At 47.0% G+C, this 21,602-nt stretch overlaps 1 protein-coding gene and 1 long non-coding RNA gene across 14 annotated transcripts in view; both read right to left on the reverse strand.

Moving 5' to 3' along the window:
• SREBF2 (sterol regulatory element binding transcription factor 2) overlaps positions 1–21,602 on the reverse strand; it is a 79,528-nt gene that overhangs the window by 16,615 nt on the left and 41,311 nt on the right. For all 13 annotated transcript variants that reach the window (XR_013398944.1, XR_013398945.1, XR_013398943.1 and 10 more), the window contains exons 4-11: positions 21,437–21,583; positions 18,809–19,030; positions 17,366–17,480; positions 17,095–17,276; positions 15,402–15,594; positions 14,697–14,878; positions 11,789–12,065; positions 8,438–8,607 (exon numbers count right to left, since the gene is read on the reverse strand). Coding sequence is in view for 6 of the 13 variants with exons in the window: in XM_015150475.3 (XP_015005961.3) it covers positions 8,438–8,607; positions 11,789–12,065; positions 14,697–14,878; positions 15,402–15,594; positions 17,095–17,276; positions 17,366–17,480; positions 18,809–19,030; positions 21,437–21,583 (1,488 nt within the window). In the remaining 7 variants the exon portion in view is untranslated. The remainder of the gene's footprint in view (positions 1–8,437; positions 8,608–11,788; positions 12,066–14,696; positions 14,879–15,401; positions 15,595–17,094; positions 17,277–17,365; positions 17,481–18,808; positions 19,031–21,436; positions 21,584–21,602) is intronic.
• LOC144331637 (uncharacterized) lies at positions 163–6,225 on the reverse strand. Its single transcript, XR_013398977.1, has 3 exons — positions 6,025–6,225; positions 3,433–4,035; positions 163–1,002 (listed from the first exon to the last, which is right to left on the reverse strand). It is a non-coding gene; the product is annotated as an uncharacterized LOC144331637 (long non-coding RNA).

A 21,602-nucleotide genomic window follows, 5' to 3' on the forward strand; every position in this document is an offset into this window, starting at 1 on the left:
GGAGCCTGGTGGTTGCTCCAGAAGAAACTGAGGACCACTGGTCCCTCACAAGGGCCCAGATGTTATAAGCAGAAGCAAAGCCTAGTCCAGGTCATATGGCAAGAGGAACCAGAAAGGCCAATGTGGAAATTGCTAAGTTAAAATGTATTTTAAGCTTAACTCTTTTTTTTTTTTTTAAAGACACAGTCTTGCTCTGTCACCCAGGCTGGAGTGCAGTGGTGCGATCTCGGCTCACTGCAACCTCTGCCTCCCGGGTTCTAGCAATTCTGCCTCAGCCTCCCAAGTAGCTGAGATTACAGGTGCCTGCCACCGCGCCCAGCTAATTTTTTTATTTTTAGTAGAAACAGGGTTTCACTATTTGGCCAGGCTGGTCTTGAACTCCTGATCTCGTGATCCACCTGCCTCAGCCTCCCAAAGTGCTGGGATTACAGGCGTGAGCCACCACGCCTGGCCCTTTTTTTTTTTTGGTGACAGGGTCTCACTTTATAACCTGGGCTGGAGTGCAAGTGGGCGATCATGGCTCACTGCAGCCTCAATCTCTGGGATCAGATGATCCCCACCTTAGCCTCCCAAGTAGCTGGGACTACAGGCATATGCCACCATGCCTGGCTAATTTTTTTTGTATTTTTTTGTAGAAATGGGTTTTTACTATGTTTCCCAGGCTAGCCTCCAACTCCTAGGCTCAAGCGATCAGCCCACCTCAGCCTCCCAAAGTGTTGGAATTACAGGCATGAACCACTGCACCCAGCCAAGCTTAATTATCTTTTTTTTTTTTTGAGACGGAGTCTCGCTTTGTTGCCCAGGCTGGAGTGCGGTGGCGCAATCTGGGCTCACTGCAAGCTCCGCCTCCCGGGTTCACGCCATTCTCCTGCCTCAGCCTCCCGAGCAGCTGGGACTACAGGCGCCCGCCACCACGCCCAGCTAATTTTTTGTATTTTTAGTAGAAACGGGGTTTCACCGTGTTAGCCAGGGTGGTCTCAATCTCCTGACCTCGTGATCCACCTGCCTCGGCCTCCCAAAGTGCTGGGATTACAGGCTTGAGCCACCACGCCCAGCCACCAAGCTTAATTCTTTTTTTTTTTTTTGAGACAGAGTCTTGCTCTGTGCCCCAGGCTGGAGTGCAGTGGCGCGATCTCGGATCACTGCAAGCTCCGCCCCCCCGGGTTCACGCCATTCTCCTGCCTCAGCCTCCTGAGTAGCTGGGACTACAGGCGCCCGCCACGGTGCCTGGCTAATTTTCTTGTATTTTTAGTAGAGACGGGGTTTCACCGTGTTAGCCAGGATGGTCTCAATCTCCTGACCTCGTGATCCGCCCGTCTCGGCCTCCCAAAGTGCTGGGATTACAGGCTTGAGCCACCGCGCCCGGCAAAGCTTAATTCTTAAAACAGGCCGGGTGCGGTGGCTCACGCCTGCAATCCCAGCACATTGGGAGGCCAAGGCAGGTGGATCACCTGAAGTCAAGAGTTTGAGACCAGTCTGGCCAACATGGTGAAACCCTGTCTCTACTAAAAATACAAAATTAGCCAGGTATGGTAGCAGGCACCTGTAATCCCAGCTACTCGGGAGACTGAGGCAGGAGAATTGCTTGAACCTGGGAGGCGGAGATGCAGTGAGCTGAGATTATGCCATTGCACTCCAGCCTAGGTGACAAGAGTGAGACTCTGTCTCCAAAAAAAACAAAAAAAACTTTTAGTTGTATTAATAACAAATTTCAGTTGAGGGCAGGGGAGCTTGAGTTTGGTGGTTTGAACTAATAAGAAATAGAAATCCAGGCCGGGCGCGGTGGCTCAAGCCTGTAATCCCAGCACTTTGGGAGGCCGAGACGGGCGGATCACAAGGTCAGGAGATCGAGACCATCCTGGCTAACACGGTGAAACCCCGTCTCTACTAAAAAATACAAAAAACTAGCTGGGCGAGGTGGCAGGCGCCTGTAGTCCCAGCTACTCGGGAGGCTGAGGCAGAGGAATGGCGTAAACCCGGGAGGTGGAGCTTGCAGTGAGCTGAGATCTGGCCACTGCACTCCAGCCTGGGCGACCGAGCTAGACTCCGTCTCAAAAAAAAAAAAAAAAAAAAAAAAAGAAATCCTGGGATACAGTCATCTACAGTATGGCTTCTATAAGGGAAATTGAGATAACAGCTTTTGTTACTCTTAATTTTCTTGGCATTATAGTCCCGTAGCAATTTTCCTTTTTTCTTTTTTGAGAGAGGGTCTTGCTCTGTCACCCAGGCTAGAGGGCAGTGGCACAATCACAGCTCATTGCAGTCTCGACCTCCCGGGCTCAAGCAATCTTCCCACCTTGGTCTCCTGAGTAGCTTGGACCACATGCCACACAAAAAAAAAACCGGGCCTGCCACCATGCCAGGCTAAGTTTTGTATTTTTGGTAGAGATGGGATTTCACCATGTTGCCCAGGCTGGTCTTGAACTCCTGAGCTCAAGTGATCCTCCTACCTCAGCCTCCCGAAGTGCTGGGATTACAGGCACAAGCCACCATGCCTGGTCTAAAAAAAAAAAAAATTTTTTTTAAGTTTTCCTAAATTTTATAGACACCAGAATCCTCCCCAGCTGGGGCCTAGCAGCCCCCCCTGTAACTCATCTGCTAATTACCTGATGTGAAAGAGGCTGTGGCAAGAACCACACAACTGTTTAGATCCTGAGAGTCACTCAGTACCCCTGGGCCAGTCCCAGCCCCAGGTTGTGTCCCCCAACATCGGTCTAACCCCATGGCTCTCAAATCATGTGCCAAGGCAGTCTGAGGTGCCACAGCAAGTGATTAGGGGCAGAACAGGCTATTTTAAACTTTCGAGGAAAACAGTGATGCTCAACATCAGCTGGGCACTTATAAAGTGACTAGATGGGGAGAGCCTGCAGCCTCAGCATTGAGATCACACTAGCTTCCTTTGGAGGTGTCGTATCTGTCATAGTACTGTGTGGAAATCAGTGTGGAAAAGAGAGAGAGTGGTGGTTGCTAGTCTGATTCCAAAGCTTGAGAAGGTGTGCAGTGCTTGACAGGTTCACGTATTGGTAAGAAACATAGTGAGACCAAGCTTGTGAATAGCCATTCCACTCCATCCACTCCAGCCTGGGCAAGAGTGAGACTGTATCTCTATTAGAAAAAAAAAAAAAAAAAAGAATATTTTCGATTCTTAATAACTATGATTTCTAAGAAATTATTAAGAATCTAAAATATTCTCTCTCTTTTTTTCTTTTGAGACAGAGTCTTGCTCTGTCACCCAGGCTGGAGTGCAGTGGCACAATCTCAGCTCACTGCAACCTCTGCCTCCTGGGTTCAAGCAATTCTGTCTCAGCCTCCGAGTAGCTGGGATTATAGGTGAGTGCTACCACGCCTGGATAATTTTTGTATTTTTAGTAGAGACGGGGTTTTACCATGTTGGCCAGGCTGGTCTCAAACTCCTGACCTTAGGTGATCCACCTGCCTCGGCGTCCCAAAATGCTGGGATAACAGGCGTGAGCCACTGCGCCCAGCCTCTTTTCTTTTCTTTTTTTTTTAAGTAGAGACATGGTCTCACTATGTTGCCCAGGTTGGAGTGAAGTGGCTCTATTCACAGGTGTGACCATAGCTAACTGCAGCCTCAAACTTGTGGCTTCAACAGATCCTCCTGCCTCAGTCTCCTGAGGAGCTGGGACTACAGGTGTGTGCTACCACTCCTAGCAAACAATATTATTTCTTCTTTCAACTTCACATATGATTTTTTCACATGACCACTAAGCTGTTAAGACAATTTAAATACCTATTAGGATGTTCAAACTTAACTACTTAACAGAGGCCAGGTGCGGTGGTGCCTATAATCCCAGCACTTTGGAAGGCTGAGGTGGGCAAATCGCTTAAGCCCAGGAGTTCGAGACCAGCCTGAGCAACATAGCAAAACCCTGGCTACAAAAATTACAAAAATTAGCTGGGTGTGGTGGTGCGCACCTGCAGTCCCAGCTACTTGGGAGGGTGAGGTGGGATGATCACTTGAGCCCAGAGAGGTTGAGGCTACAGTGAGCCGTGGTTACACCACTGCACTCCAGCCTGGGCAACAGAGTAAGACACTGTCTCAACAAACGAAAAAACTGTTAGGTATTTCTTTTGGCTAAGGGACACCATGAAAAATTTACTGAGACATAGTGAGTCGAGCAAGTTTGGGAACCTCTAGTCTAAACCATTTTCACAGAGGCCAGCCCTGCACTTGCCCCCAACACTTGGCTCATTTGTAGCTAAATATATCTCACCAAATTCAAAGCTTCTTCCTTTATAAGAAAATACTGTCTGAGTCTCTTTATTCTCTCTCAAGAGAAGTAAACAGAGAAGAACAATGACTTTAAAGATGACAGTTCTTCTCCTTTTTCCATCTTACTGAATATACAAATTTGGTAATACTATTAAGTTTCAAATATTTATATGCTTTCACACAGCATCACCATCTCTACAGATTTGGTCTGAGGAAGCTCTTATAGAGGTGCATGAAGACAATGGACAGAAATGTTCCCTACAGCACTGTTTATAATGGCAAATACTGGAAACCACCCAAATGTCCATCAGCAGCACCAAGTACCTCTGTAGAATGAAGAAGCTACAAAGAAATACCCAAGATTCTCATTGTTAGTCACTAAATCTGGAAGACCAACACTTCCAGACATCAAGACATAAGAGGAAACTCAGCCGTTAGGGTTGGGTGGTGGTGGTGCAGTAGAACAGACTAGCAGATCTGGAGGCAGACCCCGCTGTACATGGATCCTTGATTTATGAAAAAAAAAGGTGCCACGTGGTGCAGCAGGAGAAGGACAGTTTATAAAATAACAGGTTCTGAGTCAGGTAGATATCCTTATGGAGAAATACAGATCTTGCACTCTTACCTCCAACTCATATAAAAATTAATTCCAGGTGGATTAGGTACCTGTGTGTAAAGAGTAAAAAATAAAGCTTCTAGCACACAACATAGAATATCTTCATGAGTTTGAGGTAGAACAAAGATTTACAGGACTTAAAATGTCTAACTGTAAAGGAAAAGACTAATCATCTGGATTTCACTGAAATTAAGAGCTTGTGCTATCACTAGATACCATTAAGAGAGAACAGGCAAACCATACAGTGGGAGAAGGCATCTGAAAAGCATATATCCAATAAAGGGGCCATCTCCAGAATACAGAATTCCTCTAATCAATAAGATGACAGACACTCCAAATGAAAAAGAGGTAAGAATTGTGAATTGAATGTCACAAAAAAGACTATCCAAATTGCCAGTAAATATAAGGAGAGGCGCTCAATCTCATTAATCACCTGGGAAATGCAAATGAAAACTACAATGAGATACACTAGAAGGGCTTAAAAAATTGACATTATATGTCTTTGGTAAGGATGTAGAACTGGAACTCTTGTTCACTGCTGATGGAGTGGAGAATGGCCAACAATCTGGAAATACGCACAACCTCTGACCCAGCAATGACATTCCTAAAAATGCAGTCACGTTTCCTGAAAGATGTGTGTACAAGGAGGTTCACAGCAGCACCCTTCATAATAACCAAAGCTAGAAAGCAACTAAAAAGTTCATCTGCAATAATCTAGTCATACAATGGAACACTATAAAGTATGAGAACGAACAATCTATAATTCTACATGACAACATAAATGATTCTTACACATGATATTGATCAAAAGAAGTCAGACACAAAACAGTGTATACTGCAAGACTCTCCTTCTATTAATATAGTTTAAACAGAGGCAAAATATCTGAGGTGACTAGGATGGTGGTTACCCTTGGAAGGCTGGAAAGCTTGGGGGAAGGAGCAGGTTAGTGACTGCAAAGGGCCCAAGAGAAGTTTCTGAGGTCTTGGATCTGTACTTTGAACTGTCTGCTGGCTACACGGGTGTGTTTACTCTGTGAAGTCACTGAACTGTGTATTTATGATTTGTATACTTTTTGACATGCACATTGTAATCTTTTTTTCTTCTTGAGACGGAGTCTCTCTCACTCTGTCACCCAGGCTGGAGTGCAGTGGTGCAATCTTGGCTCACTACAACCTCCGCTTCCCAGGTTCAGGCGACTGTCCTGCCTCAGCCTCCCAAGTAGCTGGGATTACAGGTGTGCACCACCATGTCCGGCTAATTTTTGTTTGTATGTATGTATGTATGTATGTATTTATTTATTTATTTATTTTTTGAGATGGAGTCTCGCTCTGTCGCCCAGGCTGGAGTGCAGTGGCGCGATCTCAGCTCACTGCAAGCTCTGCCTCCTGGGTTTACGCCATTCTCCTGCCTCAGCCTCCCGAGCAGCTGGGACTACAGGCGCCCGCCACCTCGCCCGGCTAGCTTTTTGTATTTTTTAGTAGAGATGGAGTTTCACCGTGTTAGCCAGGATGGTCTTGATCTTCTGACCTCGTGATCCGCCCGTCTCAGCCTCCCAAAGTGCTGGGATTACAGGCTTGAGCCACCGCGCCTGGCCATGTATTTGAGATGGAGTCTCATTCTGCTGCCCAGGCTGGAGTGCAATGGCACAATCTCCACTCAACACAACCTCCACCTCCAGGGTTCAAGCGATTCTCCTGCCTCAGCCTCCCGAGTAGCTGGAATTACAGGCATGCACCACCACGCCCGGCTAATTTTTGTATTTTTAGTAGAGACAGGCTTTCATCATATTGATCAGGCTGGTCTCGAACTCCTGACCTCAGGTGATCTGCTCGCCTCGGCCTCCCAAAGAGCTAGGATTACAGGCGTGAGCCACCATGCCTGGCCTTCCCAGCCAGACTTCTAAGCATGTACTTTGATAAGTTTACTGAAATGACGAACAATAGGCAGATTAAACTCCAGTGACAGAATTCAGAAAAGTGGTTACCTTGGTTGGGGGCAGGAAGAGCAGGGAGGGCCTTAAGAAGGCTTCTGTGAGTACTGGGAATGTTCTATTTCTTGATTGGGTGGGTGTTGCATGGGTGACTTCACTTCAAGCCGTAAGTTAAAATGTGTGCATTTTTCTGCACGTATGTTGTATTTTGATAAAATCAATGTCTTCAAAACATTTTTGGAGGGCATGGAAGTTACAAATGTAATGACATCAGCCCAGAGCACTTCAATAAACCAAAAAGAAGAGAGACCTCATCAATGCCTCCTGCTCTCAGCCTAGATTCACCTTTCCCAGAAAGCCCACCCTGACTTCCCCCAAGACCAGCTCAGGAGCTCACCCTAGCTCACTGTCGTGAAGACCTGGTCCCAGGAAGAATTGTTAAGGGAAGGTTGAAATGAATAGGAAAAATGATGCGTCTTCAGTGTCTGTGGACTCCCAGGTCGTCTAGCCCACAAGTGAGGATGGTGTTCTTTCCCCACCTGGAGCCCAGTCCTCCTCATGAGAAGATCAATGTCAAGCTCAAGAAGGGTTGCTGTCTAGGTTCCTTGCCAAAATGTATGCTCCCTGAGGACAAGGCAAATGTCCTGCTTAGAGAGGGTGCTCAGTCATGTTTGCTGAATGAGTGAATCAAGGGATGAATTTCTTATCTGTGGTCACCAGAAACAGAGGTAAGACATAAAAAGTACACTGGGCTTCCCTGCGCCCTTTGTCCCGTAGACTATTGTGACGTTCCTCAGGAAACATATCAGTGTCACTACAGGGAATGCTCTGGTTCATTCTCAGCTCATCTCTGCCGTTACTGAGATACAGAAACAAATAAGAGATGTGGTAATGCTTGAACATACCTGATGTATTCAGCAGTCTACCCACAGTGGGACACAAAGTAAAACGTACCTGTTTCTGCTAAAGTAAGAGAAAGCCTGAGGTCAGCATGTTGTGAACTAGCTGATAACAAGGACTGGGAATTACCCATTTGAGAGTTCCCAAGGCTGGCTCCTAGCCAGGCATATGGGAGGTGCTTGATAACCACAATCCCTGCCCTGGGTCTGACCTGAGCTCCTTGTGGACAGGCAGAGGTTTTTCTTTAACTTTTATTCTTTCCATTTCTTTTCTTGAACTCTGTAGCTTGGCAAAGGCACTGGCTTTTATATCTGGACTCACAGTGCTGTGATGGACACAAGATGCCCAATAAATACCTTCTGAGTAAATAAAAGAACCAGGAGACGTAACCAGGGGATTCTAAGAATTTTTATGACCACTGCAAGAGCAGAAAAGTTGCATATTAACCCCCAAATACAGTAGCTCTGCTACTAGTGAACCAATCTTCTTATTACCTCATATTACCTTCATATTACCTCAGGAGACCAAAATGTCCTGCTTACAAGGCTTATGGTATTAAGGCCACAAGGGGAGGAATTTTGGTCTGTTTTATCGGTTGCTGGAAGTCCTGGTGAAATGAGCAACTGAATGAATGCCTACCCCTCTAGGTGGGCAGCATCTCAGCGGGAAGGGGGCTCATAACTGCTTTTGCATCTTAACTCCTGGTTAGGTAAGTGCTCAGGGGAGGTTTACAGAAGGGAACTGAAGGGTACTCACGGCCAGGAAGCCCAGCTTGCCTCCACACCGGGTCTTGAGCCCCATGGCAGCAGTCAGATGGATCTCAACCAGTGTGTTCGGTGGGATTTTCTCCTCTGCACATTCAGCCAGGTTTACGGCACACAATGCCATGTGTACATCAGAACAGGCAGATCCTGCAGGAAGCTTCCCTAGGGTGGGCGGAAACAGACATTATCATTGATGGAACCCCAAAACCAAACTTTTTCCTGCTCTCTCCAGCACAATCAAAGTAAGAGAGGAACCAGGGGAGAAACGAGGTGAACTCTGTGATCAGATAGGCCTGATCACAGGATGGGATGCCAGGCTCTGTGATGTTCTGGCTGTGTGTTCCTGTCTACCTCGCAGGGTAGCTGGGAACATGGCACCCGGTTCTATCGCACCCAGAGCCGCCACGATTGCAGGTTGTTGTACAGGACTCAGAGGCGCACAGGGCAGCATTTCCCAAAACAGTGTCAGAGCACAGCCCCACTCTATGTTTCCAAACATTCAACAGAGGTAATGACATTTTTTTTTTGGACAAACTGATTTGAATTTATTTTCATTAAAAAACCTTCACAATGTGGCTGGGTGTCAGTGGCTCACACCTATAATCCCAGCACTTTGGGAGACCAAGTCTGGCGGATCACTTGAGGCCAGGAGTTCGAGACCAGCCTGGCAAACACAGTGAAACCCCATCTCTACTAAAAATAGAAAAAATTAGCTGGACGTGGTGGCGCACACCTGTAATTGCAGCTACTTAGAAGGCTGAGGCAGAACTGCTTGAGCCTGGGACACGGAGGTTGCAGTGAGCTGAGATCACACCATTGCACTCCAGCCTAGGCAACAGAGCGAGACTCTGTCCCCCAAAAAAGCCAAAAAAAAGAACCCACCTTCACAATACACAAGCACACACCCATTTCAGGGGGGAAGTGACATAAACTGAGCAAGGACAGCTGAACACATGTTGGGTTAGTGGGTGGGAGGCCAGGAAGGCTTACCACACCCTCCCCAATGAGAGGTGCACAGTGGCCCATCGGGGGCTGATCCCCTAATCAGGGGACAAAGTATCCTTGCACAGGCACAAGGGCCCATCACAGCTCTCCTGAGGCTTTCATACTGTTGCCAGCTTTGGTCCTTGCTACAAGGGCAAGCAGTCTCCTTGCCTCAGGGGCGGCCACAGGAAGTGCCCATGTCAAGGTGTAGACAGTGGCAAAGCCAGGCTTCCCATGCTCATCCAGCCCTGTGTTCCCTCTCCTGGGCTGCTTTGCCTCCCTGTCTCTTTATCAGCATAGGGAGATCTCAGCCTCCACACTCCATTCTGTACTGGCCTCAGGTGTTCCTCCTACAGGAGACACTGGGCTTTTACCGTCACAGGGAGGGAGGGGAGAGGGCAGTGTGGCAACCATACTGTAGTTACCTCTGTCCTCTCAGTGTCTCACACAGGGAATGCCAATGAGTATGGAGGGAATGAGTGATGTAAAGCTTCTCAGTTGGAATTCTCCAGAACTTGGCAGCAACAAGGACACAGCCTGATCAGAGACCTGAGTATGGGCTTATTCTGTCCCAAGGGCACACTGAGGAACAGACAAGATAACAGCGGAGCGAATTTGCAGATAAGGACCTTCTGCTAAAATTCTACCATGAGCCCACATATTAAAGTTGCACACTGACCCCGCTGTCTCATTTCCTGGTCACTCCTGCATCACTGGCCTGGCTCTGTTCCACTTTTGGCTGACGCTCCTTGCTGCTACCAGGGCATCTAACACCTTCCAGTTACCACATCCTACTGTTATTCCTGGCCCTCATCTTACTGCGTGTCCCAGCAACGATCTCCCCTCCTCAACTCTGCCCTTGCTCCTCCAACACTCAGCCTCTCAGTGTCTCCTCAGACCTCTCCAAACTGCTCCTCTTACGCAGCCTCTGCCCCTGACTCCCCGTCCTCTATCTGTTCATCTCTGTGTGCATGTGCAGTGGCACGATCACAGCTCACTGCAGCCTCGACCTACCTCCCAGGCTCAAGTGATCCTCCCACCTTGGCCTCTCAAGTAGCTGGAACCACAGGTGCACACCACAAAGACCAGCTAATTTTTTGAATTTTTTTGTAGAGATGCAGTATCCCTGTGTTTTCCAGGCTGGTGGGAAACTCCTGGGCTCAAGCGACCTTCCTTCCTTGACCTCCCAAAGTTCTAGGATTACAGACGTGAACTGCTGTGCTAGTCTTTATCCTTTTCTGCTGTGCCAGTCTTTATCCTTTTCTTTCTTTTTGAGATGGAATTTTGCTCTTGCTGCCCAGGCTAGAATGCAGTAGTGCCATCTTGGCTCACTACAACCTCCACCTCTTGGGTTCAAGTGATTCTCTTGCCTTAGCCTCCCAAGTAACTGGGATTATAGGCACGTGCCACCACACTTGGGCTAATTTTTGTATTTTTAGTAGAGACAGGGTTTTGCCATGTTGGCCAGGCTGGTCTCGAACCCCTGACCTCAGGTGATCCACCCGCCTTGGCCTCCCAAAGTGCTGGGACTACAGGCATGAGCCAGCTACCATGCCCAGCCTGACTCTTCTAAACTTGAGAAACACAAACCTGATCATATCACTATTTTCCTAATGCTCTTCACTGAATCCTACTGATACACTACAAGATCCCCAGCCTGGCATCCAAATCCTTCATGGTCCGAGCACTGCCTTTGTGCCCTGGCTCCCTCTAGGACCACTGAAGACTTATTCCCAAGAGCCATCCCAGGTGGGGCTCCTCCTTGGGAACATCCCTCTGCCCAGAAGGCTCATATCCTGCAGAGCTGGTGACCTCTATGCATTCTTCCATGCAAAGCCAAGACTCTTACTTCCCTAGAAGCCTTTCTTGAAACCCTCCAAACAGGTACCCACTCCCTCCCAACGAAAACATGTTCCTTCTGCTAAAGTCTAACATACTCACACTGAACTGTCATTCATTGCTGACCTCTCTGCCTTTCTATTATAGCAGGAGCTTAATGAATGAAATAAATGATCATATTTCATTGACTCTAAGATGTCAGCAATTTTAAATCTCACCATTAATTTAAGTATCACTAAAGAAAAACACTGCCACTTATCTACAATGTGCCACTGTTTATAGGACACATCCTGAGTATAGTGATGTTACTGTGAAAACATGTGCATCCGAGAACTGATGAGCTAAAGCAAAGAGCCATCCTTAAAAGCTGTGGAAACAGGTAGAAGCTTGGTCTAGCCACTCTAAAAGAGCAGCATTAAAAGGACTTCAGCTAGGGTGCAGAACTGGCAAATCAAGCTAAGGAGGAGAGGTAGCATGATATGCCTTGCAGCAAGCCAGGCAGCAGCAGCCGCCCCGTCACCTGTGATGTGCAGCTGGTGCAGCCGGTGATAGGCCAGAGCCGCATCCCGGGCGCTGGTCTTAGCTTCGTCTTCAAAGCCTGCCTCAGTGGCTGGCGTGGCCCGCCGGCACTGGAAGACTTTCTTGAGCAGCCAGCGCACCAGGCGTAGCTTCTGCAGGCTGTAGCGGATCACGTTCCAGGAGAGGCTGCAGGCCAGGTCCAGGCGGGAGGTGGGCAGTGCTCGGCCCAAAACTGCCAGGCAGGTTTGTAGGTTGGCGGCAGCAGCTGCAAAATCTCCCTACGAAGTATCAAGAGGTGTTAACGGTCACTGGCCTTGCTCTGGCTTTTTGTTTTGATATAGACTTCTACTCCCTTCACTCCCCATTATCAGAGGAATTAGTGCATACTCATAAAAACAAGGGAAACTTCAGAAAGCTACAAGAAAGTAAAATAAAACCACCTATAATCTCATTCCCCAGGAAGAAGCCCTGCTGACATTCTGAGGTATTTCCTTCCAGGCTTTTTACTCGATTGAGATTGTACTGTGTTCTTTCTTTGAGCAAATGCTGGTCAGAGTTCCCTCAGAGTAGCACTTTATTTATTTTTTATTTTTTTGTATTTTTAGTAGAGACGGGATTTCACCATGTTGGTCAGGCTGGTCTCGAACTCCTGATCTCAAGTGATCTACCTGCCTTAGCCTTCCAAAGTGTTGGGATTACAGGTGTGAGCCACCGCGCCCAGCCAGCAGTATCTTTTAGACATGAGACAGGTGACACAGATTTAGATGAACTGCATGATCCTTTAGGCTTTCAGGGTCTCAAAGTGCGGCCCCCAGAGGCCAGTAGCATCAGCTCTTAGGAGCTTGTTAGAAATGCGAGCACTTGGACCTTACCCCAGGGCTACTGAATCAGAACCTCTGGTGTTGCAACCCTCTAGGTGATTCTCATGCCATGTCTGCTAAAGTGTTTTTCTTTTCATTTTTAGAGATGGGGGTTTTGCTGTGTTGCCCGGGCTGGTCTTGAACTCCTGGGCTCAAGCAATACCCACACCTCAGCCTCCCGAGTAGCTGGGATTTACAGGTGTGAGCCACAGTACCCGGCTTCATGCCTTCTGAAGTTTGAGAACCATGGTTTCAGGCAAACTCACAGCTAAACTACCCTACTCTAGGATTCAGATGAACTAATCTTTGTCAACCTGAGAGGGTCTAGTGGAGAGTCTTGGCACTGCACTGAAGAACGCTTGCCTTCTCTCTGTCACTGTTGGAGACTATAAGACAGGCTAAGACAGGCTATACAGTCTTGGGAAATTAAAGTAAATTATCCTATTTTCCTCTATTGGGCAGCTGGTACACTACCTGTGTTTTGTTTCCCACATCATTACAGGACTGGATAAGGGAAAAGAAAAGATGTCCTCAGAGCAACAGTCTCTAAGGTGGCTCTATCTTTTCCGTCAGAAGTATCTGAAACTTGAAGATTCAAAAGGAGGCAGGTGTTCCCTGGCTCCTCCCCTGCCTTTCCCTCAAAGGTGCGCTATTCCCAAGTCCCAGTCTTTGGCTCTCACCCCTCCTGACTCCCCAGTCCAGTTCTCCCTAAGAATCCTCTCCTGACAGACAAGCTTCTCAAATACTCTGGCCCCGCCACTCCTCCATCCCCATGGCCTGCCTCCCAATCACTGCTCACTCTACAGAGGCCTCTTCCAGCTTTTCCAGGCAACATGGCCTAGATGGAGTCCACTCCATTTTGGAGCCTCTCTTACCCTTGAGTCAATGTCACTATCACTTCCCTTCCAAATACTACATTTCAAATATTTATTCAGTTCAAACTTTTCCTTTTAATTCCAGGTCCTTGCCATCATCTCTTAGTCAGCCTATTTCATAGAGCCCCCTGACTCAGCCAGGCGTGGTGGCTCATGCCTATAATCCCAACATTTTGGGAGGTCAAGGTGAGAGGATCACTTGAGCCTAGGAGTTTGGGACCAGCCAGACAACATAGTGAGACCTTGTCTCTACTTAAAAAAGAGCACCCTAACTTGTTTCCATGTTCCATTCATTTCACATCTCCCTTCTACCTATCCTTCACAGCCACCAGAATGATGCTTATAAAACACACACCTGAACCTGCCTCTAGGATATACATCTTGGGATGTTATGCTCAGGGAACAGGCCTCTTAAAATCACATCTACATTCTGAGACCCGTAGCCCCAGCAAGGCTGACAGATCCAGGATGGCCAATCAGATTCTCACTAATGGCTCTGCAGCTTGCAGAGGTGGGGAGGGCATGCCCATGGCTCACTGCTGCTGAGGAGTGTTCTGGTTCTTGTTCCTCTTAAAATGTGGATGTTTAACTCTTCCTCAATGCTGTGAGTTGCCCCAGAATTTTTTCCATAAACTCCCTGTTGATTTCAAATGAAAACTTTCAGCTAGTTTTCCTGCTCAAAAACCTTCCCTGGTTCTATAAAGAATTGGGAATAAAGCCCCAAATCAGTTCCCAGTGAAAGCCCTCTCCAATTTGGGCCTAGACACACTACCAGCCTTTGCCTTCAACTCTCTGTGACACACCCTACACTTAACATACCCTGGAACCTGCCAGTCACCAAATAGCCTGTCTATTCATGCCTTTGGGTGGGTCCTTCGGCCACCTCCGCCCTTCCTTCCTGCTCTTGGCAGCCCCGATCAAGCCCTGGAACCCCTCCCTCAGAACCCAACTTTATTATTCCTCTGTCATACCAGAGACATAGATCATCTCATGTCCCTGGAATTAATTATCTATGCAGAGGCGCCCTCTCCACTGCCCTGTGACTGTTCAGCAGCAGGGTCCCTTTTTCCTTTCAGTTACCACAAGTATCTATCATAGGACTTTCTTCGACATGAGTTGCTGAATTATTGGTCAAGTCTAGGGGAGGATGGGGAAGGGCGGACACAGAACTCACTCTGGCGAGATCCAGGTCTGCCTGTTTCCGGTGCCTCCAGAAGGTGACCGAGGAGCGGGAGTGTGGCCGGATCACTGGCTCCCCATGGACCAGCAGCTTCACAAAGACGCTCAGGACAATCACACCATTTACCAGCCATAAGAGAAGAGTAGGCATCATCCAGTCAAACCAGCCCCCAGAACCTAAGAAGGAGTGTCTCAGCAGAGCCTGCCAGGAAAGGCCTTGCGGAACAGCCAGGCACCTGACAGACCCCAGCACTATCACAGGAACGAGTCTTCTACCGTATTTTCAGAAGAAAGGGTGAATAATTCTATAATCTAAACGGGGCTAATGACTGTAGCCCTTGTCATTATGGAGCTGAGTGCCACAAAAATCTTTGTTAGCTTGAAAGGGTTAAGGCATTGGTTTTGCAACCTCAGGTAAAAAACACCATATCCTCCTTCAAATAGGTACCACCCCTCCACGCCAGGGTATTTAGAGTAGTGTGGGTCCCTGATTTGTTTTGCTCATTCTGACTGAACTTGGGCTTGCCTTGTTACTTCCAAAACGGAACTTATGCCAGTCCCTATCAGAAGCAAGCAGGTAGGGGCCCACTATAAAACCCCTTTGGGACCTGGTAGCCAAGCCAAGAAGTTTGTACACAGGGTCCTTCTCCTGCCATAGTGGTCCAGCCATGCCCAGGTGGTGTAAGGGGCCACCACTTACCTGACTCAAATGACAGGACACTGCGGCCAGAGCCTGAGTGTGGGTGCTGGTCAGAGTCGTGAGCCCCTCCCCACTGCAGCAGGGAAGTCAGGGGGTTAAAGGAGAGGCACAGGAAGGTGAGGACACACAGAAGAATCCGTGAGCGGTCTACCATGCCCAGTGCCACAGGAGGAGAGTCCGGCTCATCTTTGACCTTCAAAACAAGGCCTCGAGGTTGGAATAAATACTGCATAGGTTTTTACAGCACTTTATAAATACATATATATATTGAGAAATGGTTATGAGGTTTAAATTCAAGTCTATTAACTCAGGACTAAGGCCAGATGGGAATTGAGAGGCCTATAATTCACTAACTGCTGCTCAAACATTGGCACATTCACCTGCTTGCTAACTGAGAAAAGTACATGTGCCAAAGAACAAAGGTAGAAGAGATTTTCTTTTAAAATAGAGCTCTACCACAAAAGAGAACACACTGTATGATTCTGTTTCTGTATAATTCCAGAACAGGCAAAATGAATCTAAAGTAACAGGAAACTGATGAATCAAGTAATTGTCTGAGGCTGGAGAGGGGTGTGGGAAACTACCTGCAAAGGTGTACAAAAGAGCTTTTTGGGGTGATGGAAATGTTCTATATCTTGATTATAGTGACAGTTACATAGCACTGTACATTATGTTAAAACTCTTGGTACTGTACATTTAAAGTAGGTATATTTTATTGCATTTAAATTATACCTCAATAAAGTTGATCAAAAATCATATTTAGTGTGAATCTATCTAAAGGATATTTTACCTGTTCTAAAACAGTACCATTGTCTACACCCACCCCACTCTCCATTTTAGAGCAGGAGGGCTGGAGCCAGATCTCCCCTGTGCCCCAATGTGTATATAGCATGTCATTTCTTTTCAATATTTTAAAACCATTCTTCTGATGACTCAGAAGCCGAGCTAATTCAATTTATATGTCAAACAGCCTGTTGTTGCCAAACAGAATCACATCTATAAGAATATTTCAAAAACAGAGCATCCTTAGTAAAATTAAGTATGTGATACAATAAACAGCTTAGTCAAAAACAAACACTAGAAGGGAACTTTGTGCTTACAGAGTCAGAAACTGCCAAAGTCAAAATACAGTACAGAACCCAGTGGTCTCTACAGGTTCCCAGGAAGATCATTAGGCTCAGAGCCTCTCTTAAGTAATTCCATTAAACTACCATTGCCAGGGGCTTTCTTGGACGATTAAAGGCCCGTAGATAAAATGTTATCTGTTAGACTGCAAATTGTAATCATTTCTGAAAAGAGGACCCAGAGGCAGCCTCATCCTAAACGAATTGATCAGCCTCCCAAAGTGGTCTTGCCAGGCCCATTAAAGGCAGAGTGAAGCAATGAGGTGCCTTCAGCAGCTCCCAACGCCCCCACAACAGCTACTCCGCATTCCTGTTCTGGATCTGGCACTCATTACTCTCTGACGGGGCCTATTAGCAAGGACCAGTTAAACCTGAGGGACTGTTTCCCCCCAGAGTCAGTTTTCTTTTTCTTTATTCTCCAGCACCTGGTTAATTTCACAGAATTCCTGTTTCTCTCCAGGCTAGGCCCTCTGAACATGCAGCCTGGCCTCATAACTGTGACCTCCCAGCTACTTTCTTAGGGGAAATGGGAAAGATTCCAAGGATCAGAAGATTTCAAAAGTCTGTACCTTTGCATCATCCAACAGAGGGCTTCCTGGCTCAGAGTCAATGGAGTAAGGAGAGAAGCCAGCCTGTGACCCTGAGTCAGAGGCTGGGGGGGACATCAGAAGGACATTCTGATTAAAGTCCTCGATCTTCAGGTCCACCTCAGTGTCCACCAGACTGCCTAGGTCGATGCCCTTTAGAAGCTCTGCAAAGAAAACCCCACCTGGTGAAAATGATCTGCCTTTACAAAGCCCTAGCCGGGCCGGGGGACAACCCTGCTCTCAGCACACTTACTGTTCTTTTGATTTGCCAGCTTCAGCACCATGTTCTCCTGGCGCAGTTTATGATTGACCTGCTGCAAGTATTTGATGTAATCAATGGCCTTCCTCAGAACGCCAGACTTGTGCATCTGGGTAGGAAGATAAGCAAAAACACAGTGAGACCAGTGCAGGCTACAGGGTGAAAAGAGCAGAGCCCTAGCACTTGGGATGACAGCATGGCTCTGTGAGGGGAGAAACCAAGTTCAGATGCTGGCCCTCCCAACGATTAGCTGTGCCACTCGGGAGAAGTTACTCCATACCTCTGAACCTCACTTTCCACCTCATTAACACAGAGATAATGAGAGTCCGTGAATCACAGGCTTGCAGCCTGGCTAAATCAGATAATGAGTGTAAAGAGCTTAGCCCCGAGCCTGGCAAACAGTTGACACTCAATAAATATTAGCTATTGTTCCTACTTCTTACAATAATCCTAGCATAAAAACAAACTTTAAGGAAAACAAATGACAAAACACCACAGCATTGTTGGACAGCTATCTTTTTTTTTTTTTTTTTTTTTCCCAAGACAGAGTTTCACTCTTGTTGCCCAGGCTGGAGTACAATGGCACCATCTCGGCTCACTGCAACCTCCGCCTCCCAGGTTCAAGCAATTCTCCTGCCTCAGCCTCCTGAGTAGCTGGGATTACAGGCGCCTGCCACCACACCTGGCTAATTGTTTGTATTTTTAGTAGAGATGGGGTTTCACCATGTTGACCAGGCTGGTCTTGAACCCCTGCCCTCGTGATCCACCCGCCTCAGCTTCCCAAAGTGCTGCGATTACAGGCGTGAGCCACAGCACCTGGCCTGGACAGTTATCTTAAGGCATAGATTTTTACTTAGGATGCATACTTTTCAGATTTGTAGGCAACAAGGAAAATAATGAAATTTTCTTTCAAAATAGGGTTTAAACATAGATAGGTTTTAAAAATAAAATCTCCTACTTTCCAGAAGACACATTCAGTGAAAACACCAGAAACATTTGGAAAATCAATTTCCTCTATTTGTTGCTGGTCAAAGACTCAACCTCTTTTTTCTTTCTTTTCCCTAAAAGGTAACCCCTAAACACAGCTAAAACGATGCCATCAGCTGACTCCAAGGCACACACAGTCCTGTATCTGGAACTACTGAGTGGCAGGCATCTTTCTCTGCCTCTGACAGTGGAGTCCCCCATCACTGCAGAGCACAGCCGAAGGAGTCAAAGGTCTCAGTGGGTCACTGCCTCATCAACCCTCACCAGTACCCTTCTGGTTTTTAATATTTTATAATCTTGACACAATACCAAGATGCTTTAATAAAAAAGTACCTCTAACTTGGTCTTGTATTCACTTACCTTGAGTCTGGGACTTCTCTAAGCTCCTGAAGCAAAAACAGGTAGAGGGGACATGGTGGAACATAAAACACGATTTTGCTTGGCACCCACCTTGGCGTCTGTCCCCATGACCAGGTCTTTCAATTCGATGATTTTGTCATTGATGGAGGAGCGATATCGTTTCTCAATGATATTGTGGGTTGTCCGCCTTTCTCCTTCTTTGGGGGGCTCAAGCTGCTTGACTCCCCCAGGTACCTGCTTAATGGGCACTTTCTCTTGCCCCATCATTACAGGCATTGTGGTCAGAATGGTCCCACTGCTGCCCACCAGGGTCTAGAATAGGCACAGGTACAGAGCAGAATGAACCCTTTGTTAGTCTGCATAAAGCAACCTCAACACAGACCTGCCTACCCTGGCCAAGTGTTGCCAGACCTGGCAGTACTTCATGAGGTCTAAGACTCTTCCTGAGTTAATCAAATCAGGCCCCAAGACGCCTCAGGAGCCACGGCACCTCGGTTACTACCTACCTTCAGAATCAACACTGATAAACTACACAAGAGGATTAACATGGCTAAATATGTTTTAAGTTTTGATCTAGGTATGCCAGAAACAAGTCATGATTTCTGCTGTGCTGTCAAACTGTTAACCACTTCTAAACTTCTACACGGTGAACCACGAGTTGGTACCGGAGAAAACTTCCTCCTAGTGTATGACACATTTTTTCCTCTCAAATGACAATTAAGCAAATTACTGCATTTCTTTATACAATTTCGCCATCAAAAAGCTTAAGGGCAGAAGTGACACTCTCAATCAGGGCCATTCGATTAAGTAAATAGGCCAACCATGGAGGTCCCCTCTTTTTATTCTTCATCTCTGTTTTCTCCTCTTATTTTTTCTAACTTTATTTTCTTTCCTTTTTTTTTTGAGACGGAGTTTTGCTCTCGTTGCCCAGGCTGGAGTGCAATGGTGTGATCTCGGCTCACCGCAAACTCCGCCTCCCGGGGTTCAAGTGATTCTGCTGCCTCAGCCTCCGGAGTAGCTGGGATTACAGGAATGCGCCACCACGCCTGGCTAATTTTGTATTTTTAGTAGAGACAGGGTTTCTCCATGTTGGTCAGGCTGGTCTAGAACTCCTGACCTCAGGTGATCTGCCCGCCTCAGTCTCCCAAAGTGCTGGGATTATAGGCATGAGATACCACGCCCAGCTCTTTTTTTTTTTTTTTTTTTTTTTTTTGAGACAGAGTCTCAGTCCGTTGCCCCAAGCTGGAGTGCAGTGATGTGATCACAGCTCACTACAACCTCCACCCCCCGGGTTCAAGTGATTCTCCTGCCTCAGCCTCCTGAGTAGCTGAAATTACAGGCATCTGCTACCACGCCTGGCTCGTTTTCGCATTTTCATTAGAGATGGAGTTTCATCATGTTGACCAGGCTGGTCTCGAACCACTGACCTCAGGTGATCTGCCTGCCTCAGCCTCCCAAAGTGCTGGCATTACAGGCATGAGCCACTGGGTCCGGACCAATTTTAGTTTATTTTCTTGAATGATGGCCTCAATATCTAATCGGCCAATAAATAAATAAAAAGGTGCCCAATTTCATTAGTTGCCAATAAGTACATCATGCACAATAAATACCACACATCTTAAGTTTATAGCTTGATGAATTTTACATATGTACACAATGTATATAACCACCCAGACCAAGATATAGCCCATTTCTACCAGCTCAGCTCAGAAGGTTCCTGCATGCCCCTCCCCTCCTTGGCACCACTGCTCTGACTTCTAGCACCATAGCTTCATTTTGTCTCTTTTTGAACTTTATATAAATGGAATCATTAGCATGAACTCTTTTGTGATGGGCTCGTTTGGCTTGACACACTATTTCTGAGGGACAGCCCCATGTTGTTTCATGCATCAGTAGCTTTTTTTTTTTTGAGAGTCAGTCTCGTTCTGTCATCCAGGCTGGAGTGCAGTGGTGCGATCTCGGTTCTCTGCAACCTCTACCTCTCAGGTTCAAGCAATTCTCCTGCCTCAGCCTCCTGAGTAGCTGGGATTACAGGCACGTGCCACCATACCCGGCTAATTTTTATATTTTTAGTAGAGATGGAGTTTCACCATGTTGGCCAGGCTGGTCTCAAACTCCCAAAGTGCTGAGATTACAGGCGTGAGCCACCGTGCCTGTCAGCCGTTCTTTTTTTTTAATTGCTAGGCATAATTTCGTTGTATGAATATATCACAATGTGCTTATTCTCCTGTGGATGGACATTTGAGTTGCTTTCAGTTCTTGGCTTTTATGAATAAAGCTAGTGCTTCCAAATTTTAATCACCATTTACTCTATCAGATTCTCATGCTATAGGATGCTGAAAGTGGCTAAGAACCTACAACTGAAGGATGGGGTACCTTCCATGTCCCTCACCTTGGAGCCCTTCCCTGCCTGGTGGCCCTAGGGTCCTTAGCAGGACCTAAGAGGTGAATGGTCCTGTGTGGAGCTATTAGCCAAGAATAGAGGGTCCTTCTGCTATTCTTTTCTACTTCCTTGTAGACCCCAGTACTCCCACATCTAACACACCTTGGTAATACTTTCTCGAGCAAAAAAAACGACTAAGAGGAGTGACATTTACAATTTGACCGATTCGTGCTATAGACCCTCCCATACCTACTCAGCATACAGAGATTTAACATCTCTGAAGACTAACACCTCCAGGAATAAAGGGGGAAGGTGGGGGAGAAGGCAGCTCTTACTGGTACTTGAAGGGCAGCCGTCTGGATAGGGGTGGTGAGGGCGGTGAGGGCTGGGTTCTGGACCGCAGCCATAACAGGGCTGCCATCTGTCTTCAGCGTGGTCAAAACAAGGGAATCTGTCTTGATGATCTGAGGCTGGACCAGGACCTGGATGAAGAAGGAAGAA

This window comes from Macaca mulatta, chromosome 10 (assembly GCF_049350105.2).
Source record: "Macaca mulatta isolate MMU2019108-1 chromosome 10, T2T-MMU8v2.0, whole genome shotgun sequence".
NCBI lineage: Eukaryota > Metazoa > Chordata > Mammalia > Primates > Cercopithecidae > Macaca > Macaca mulatta.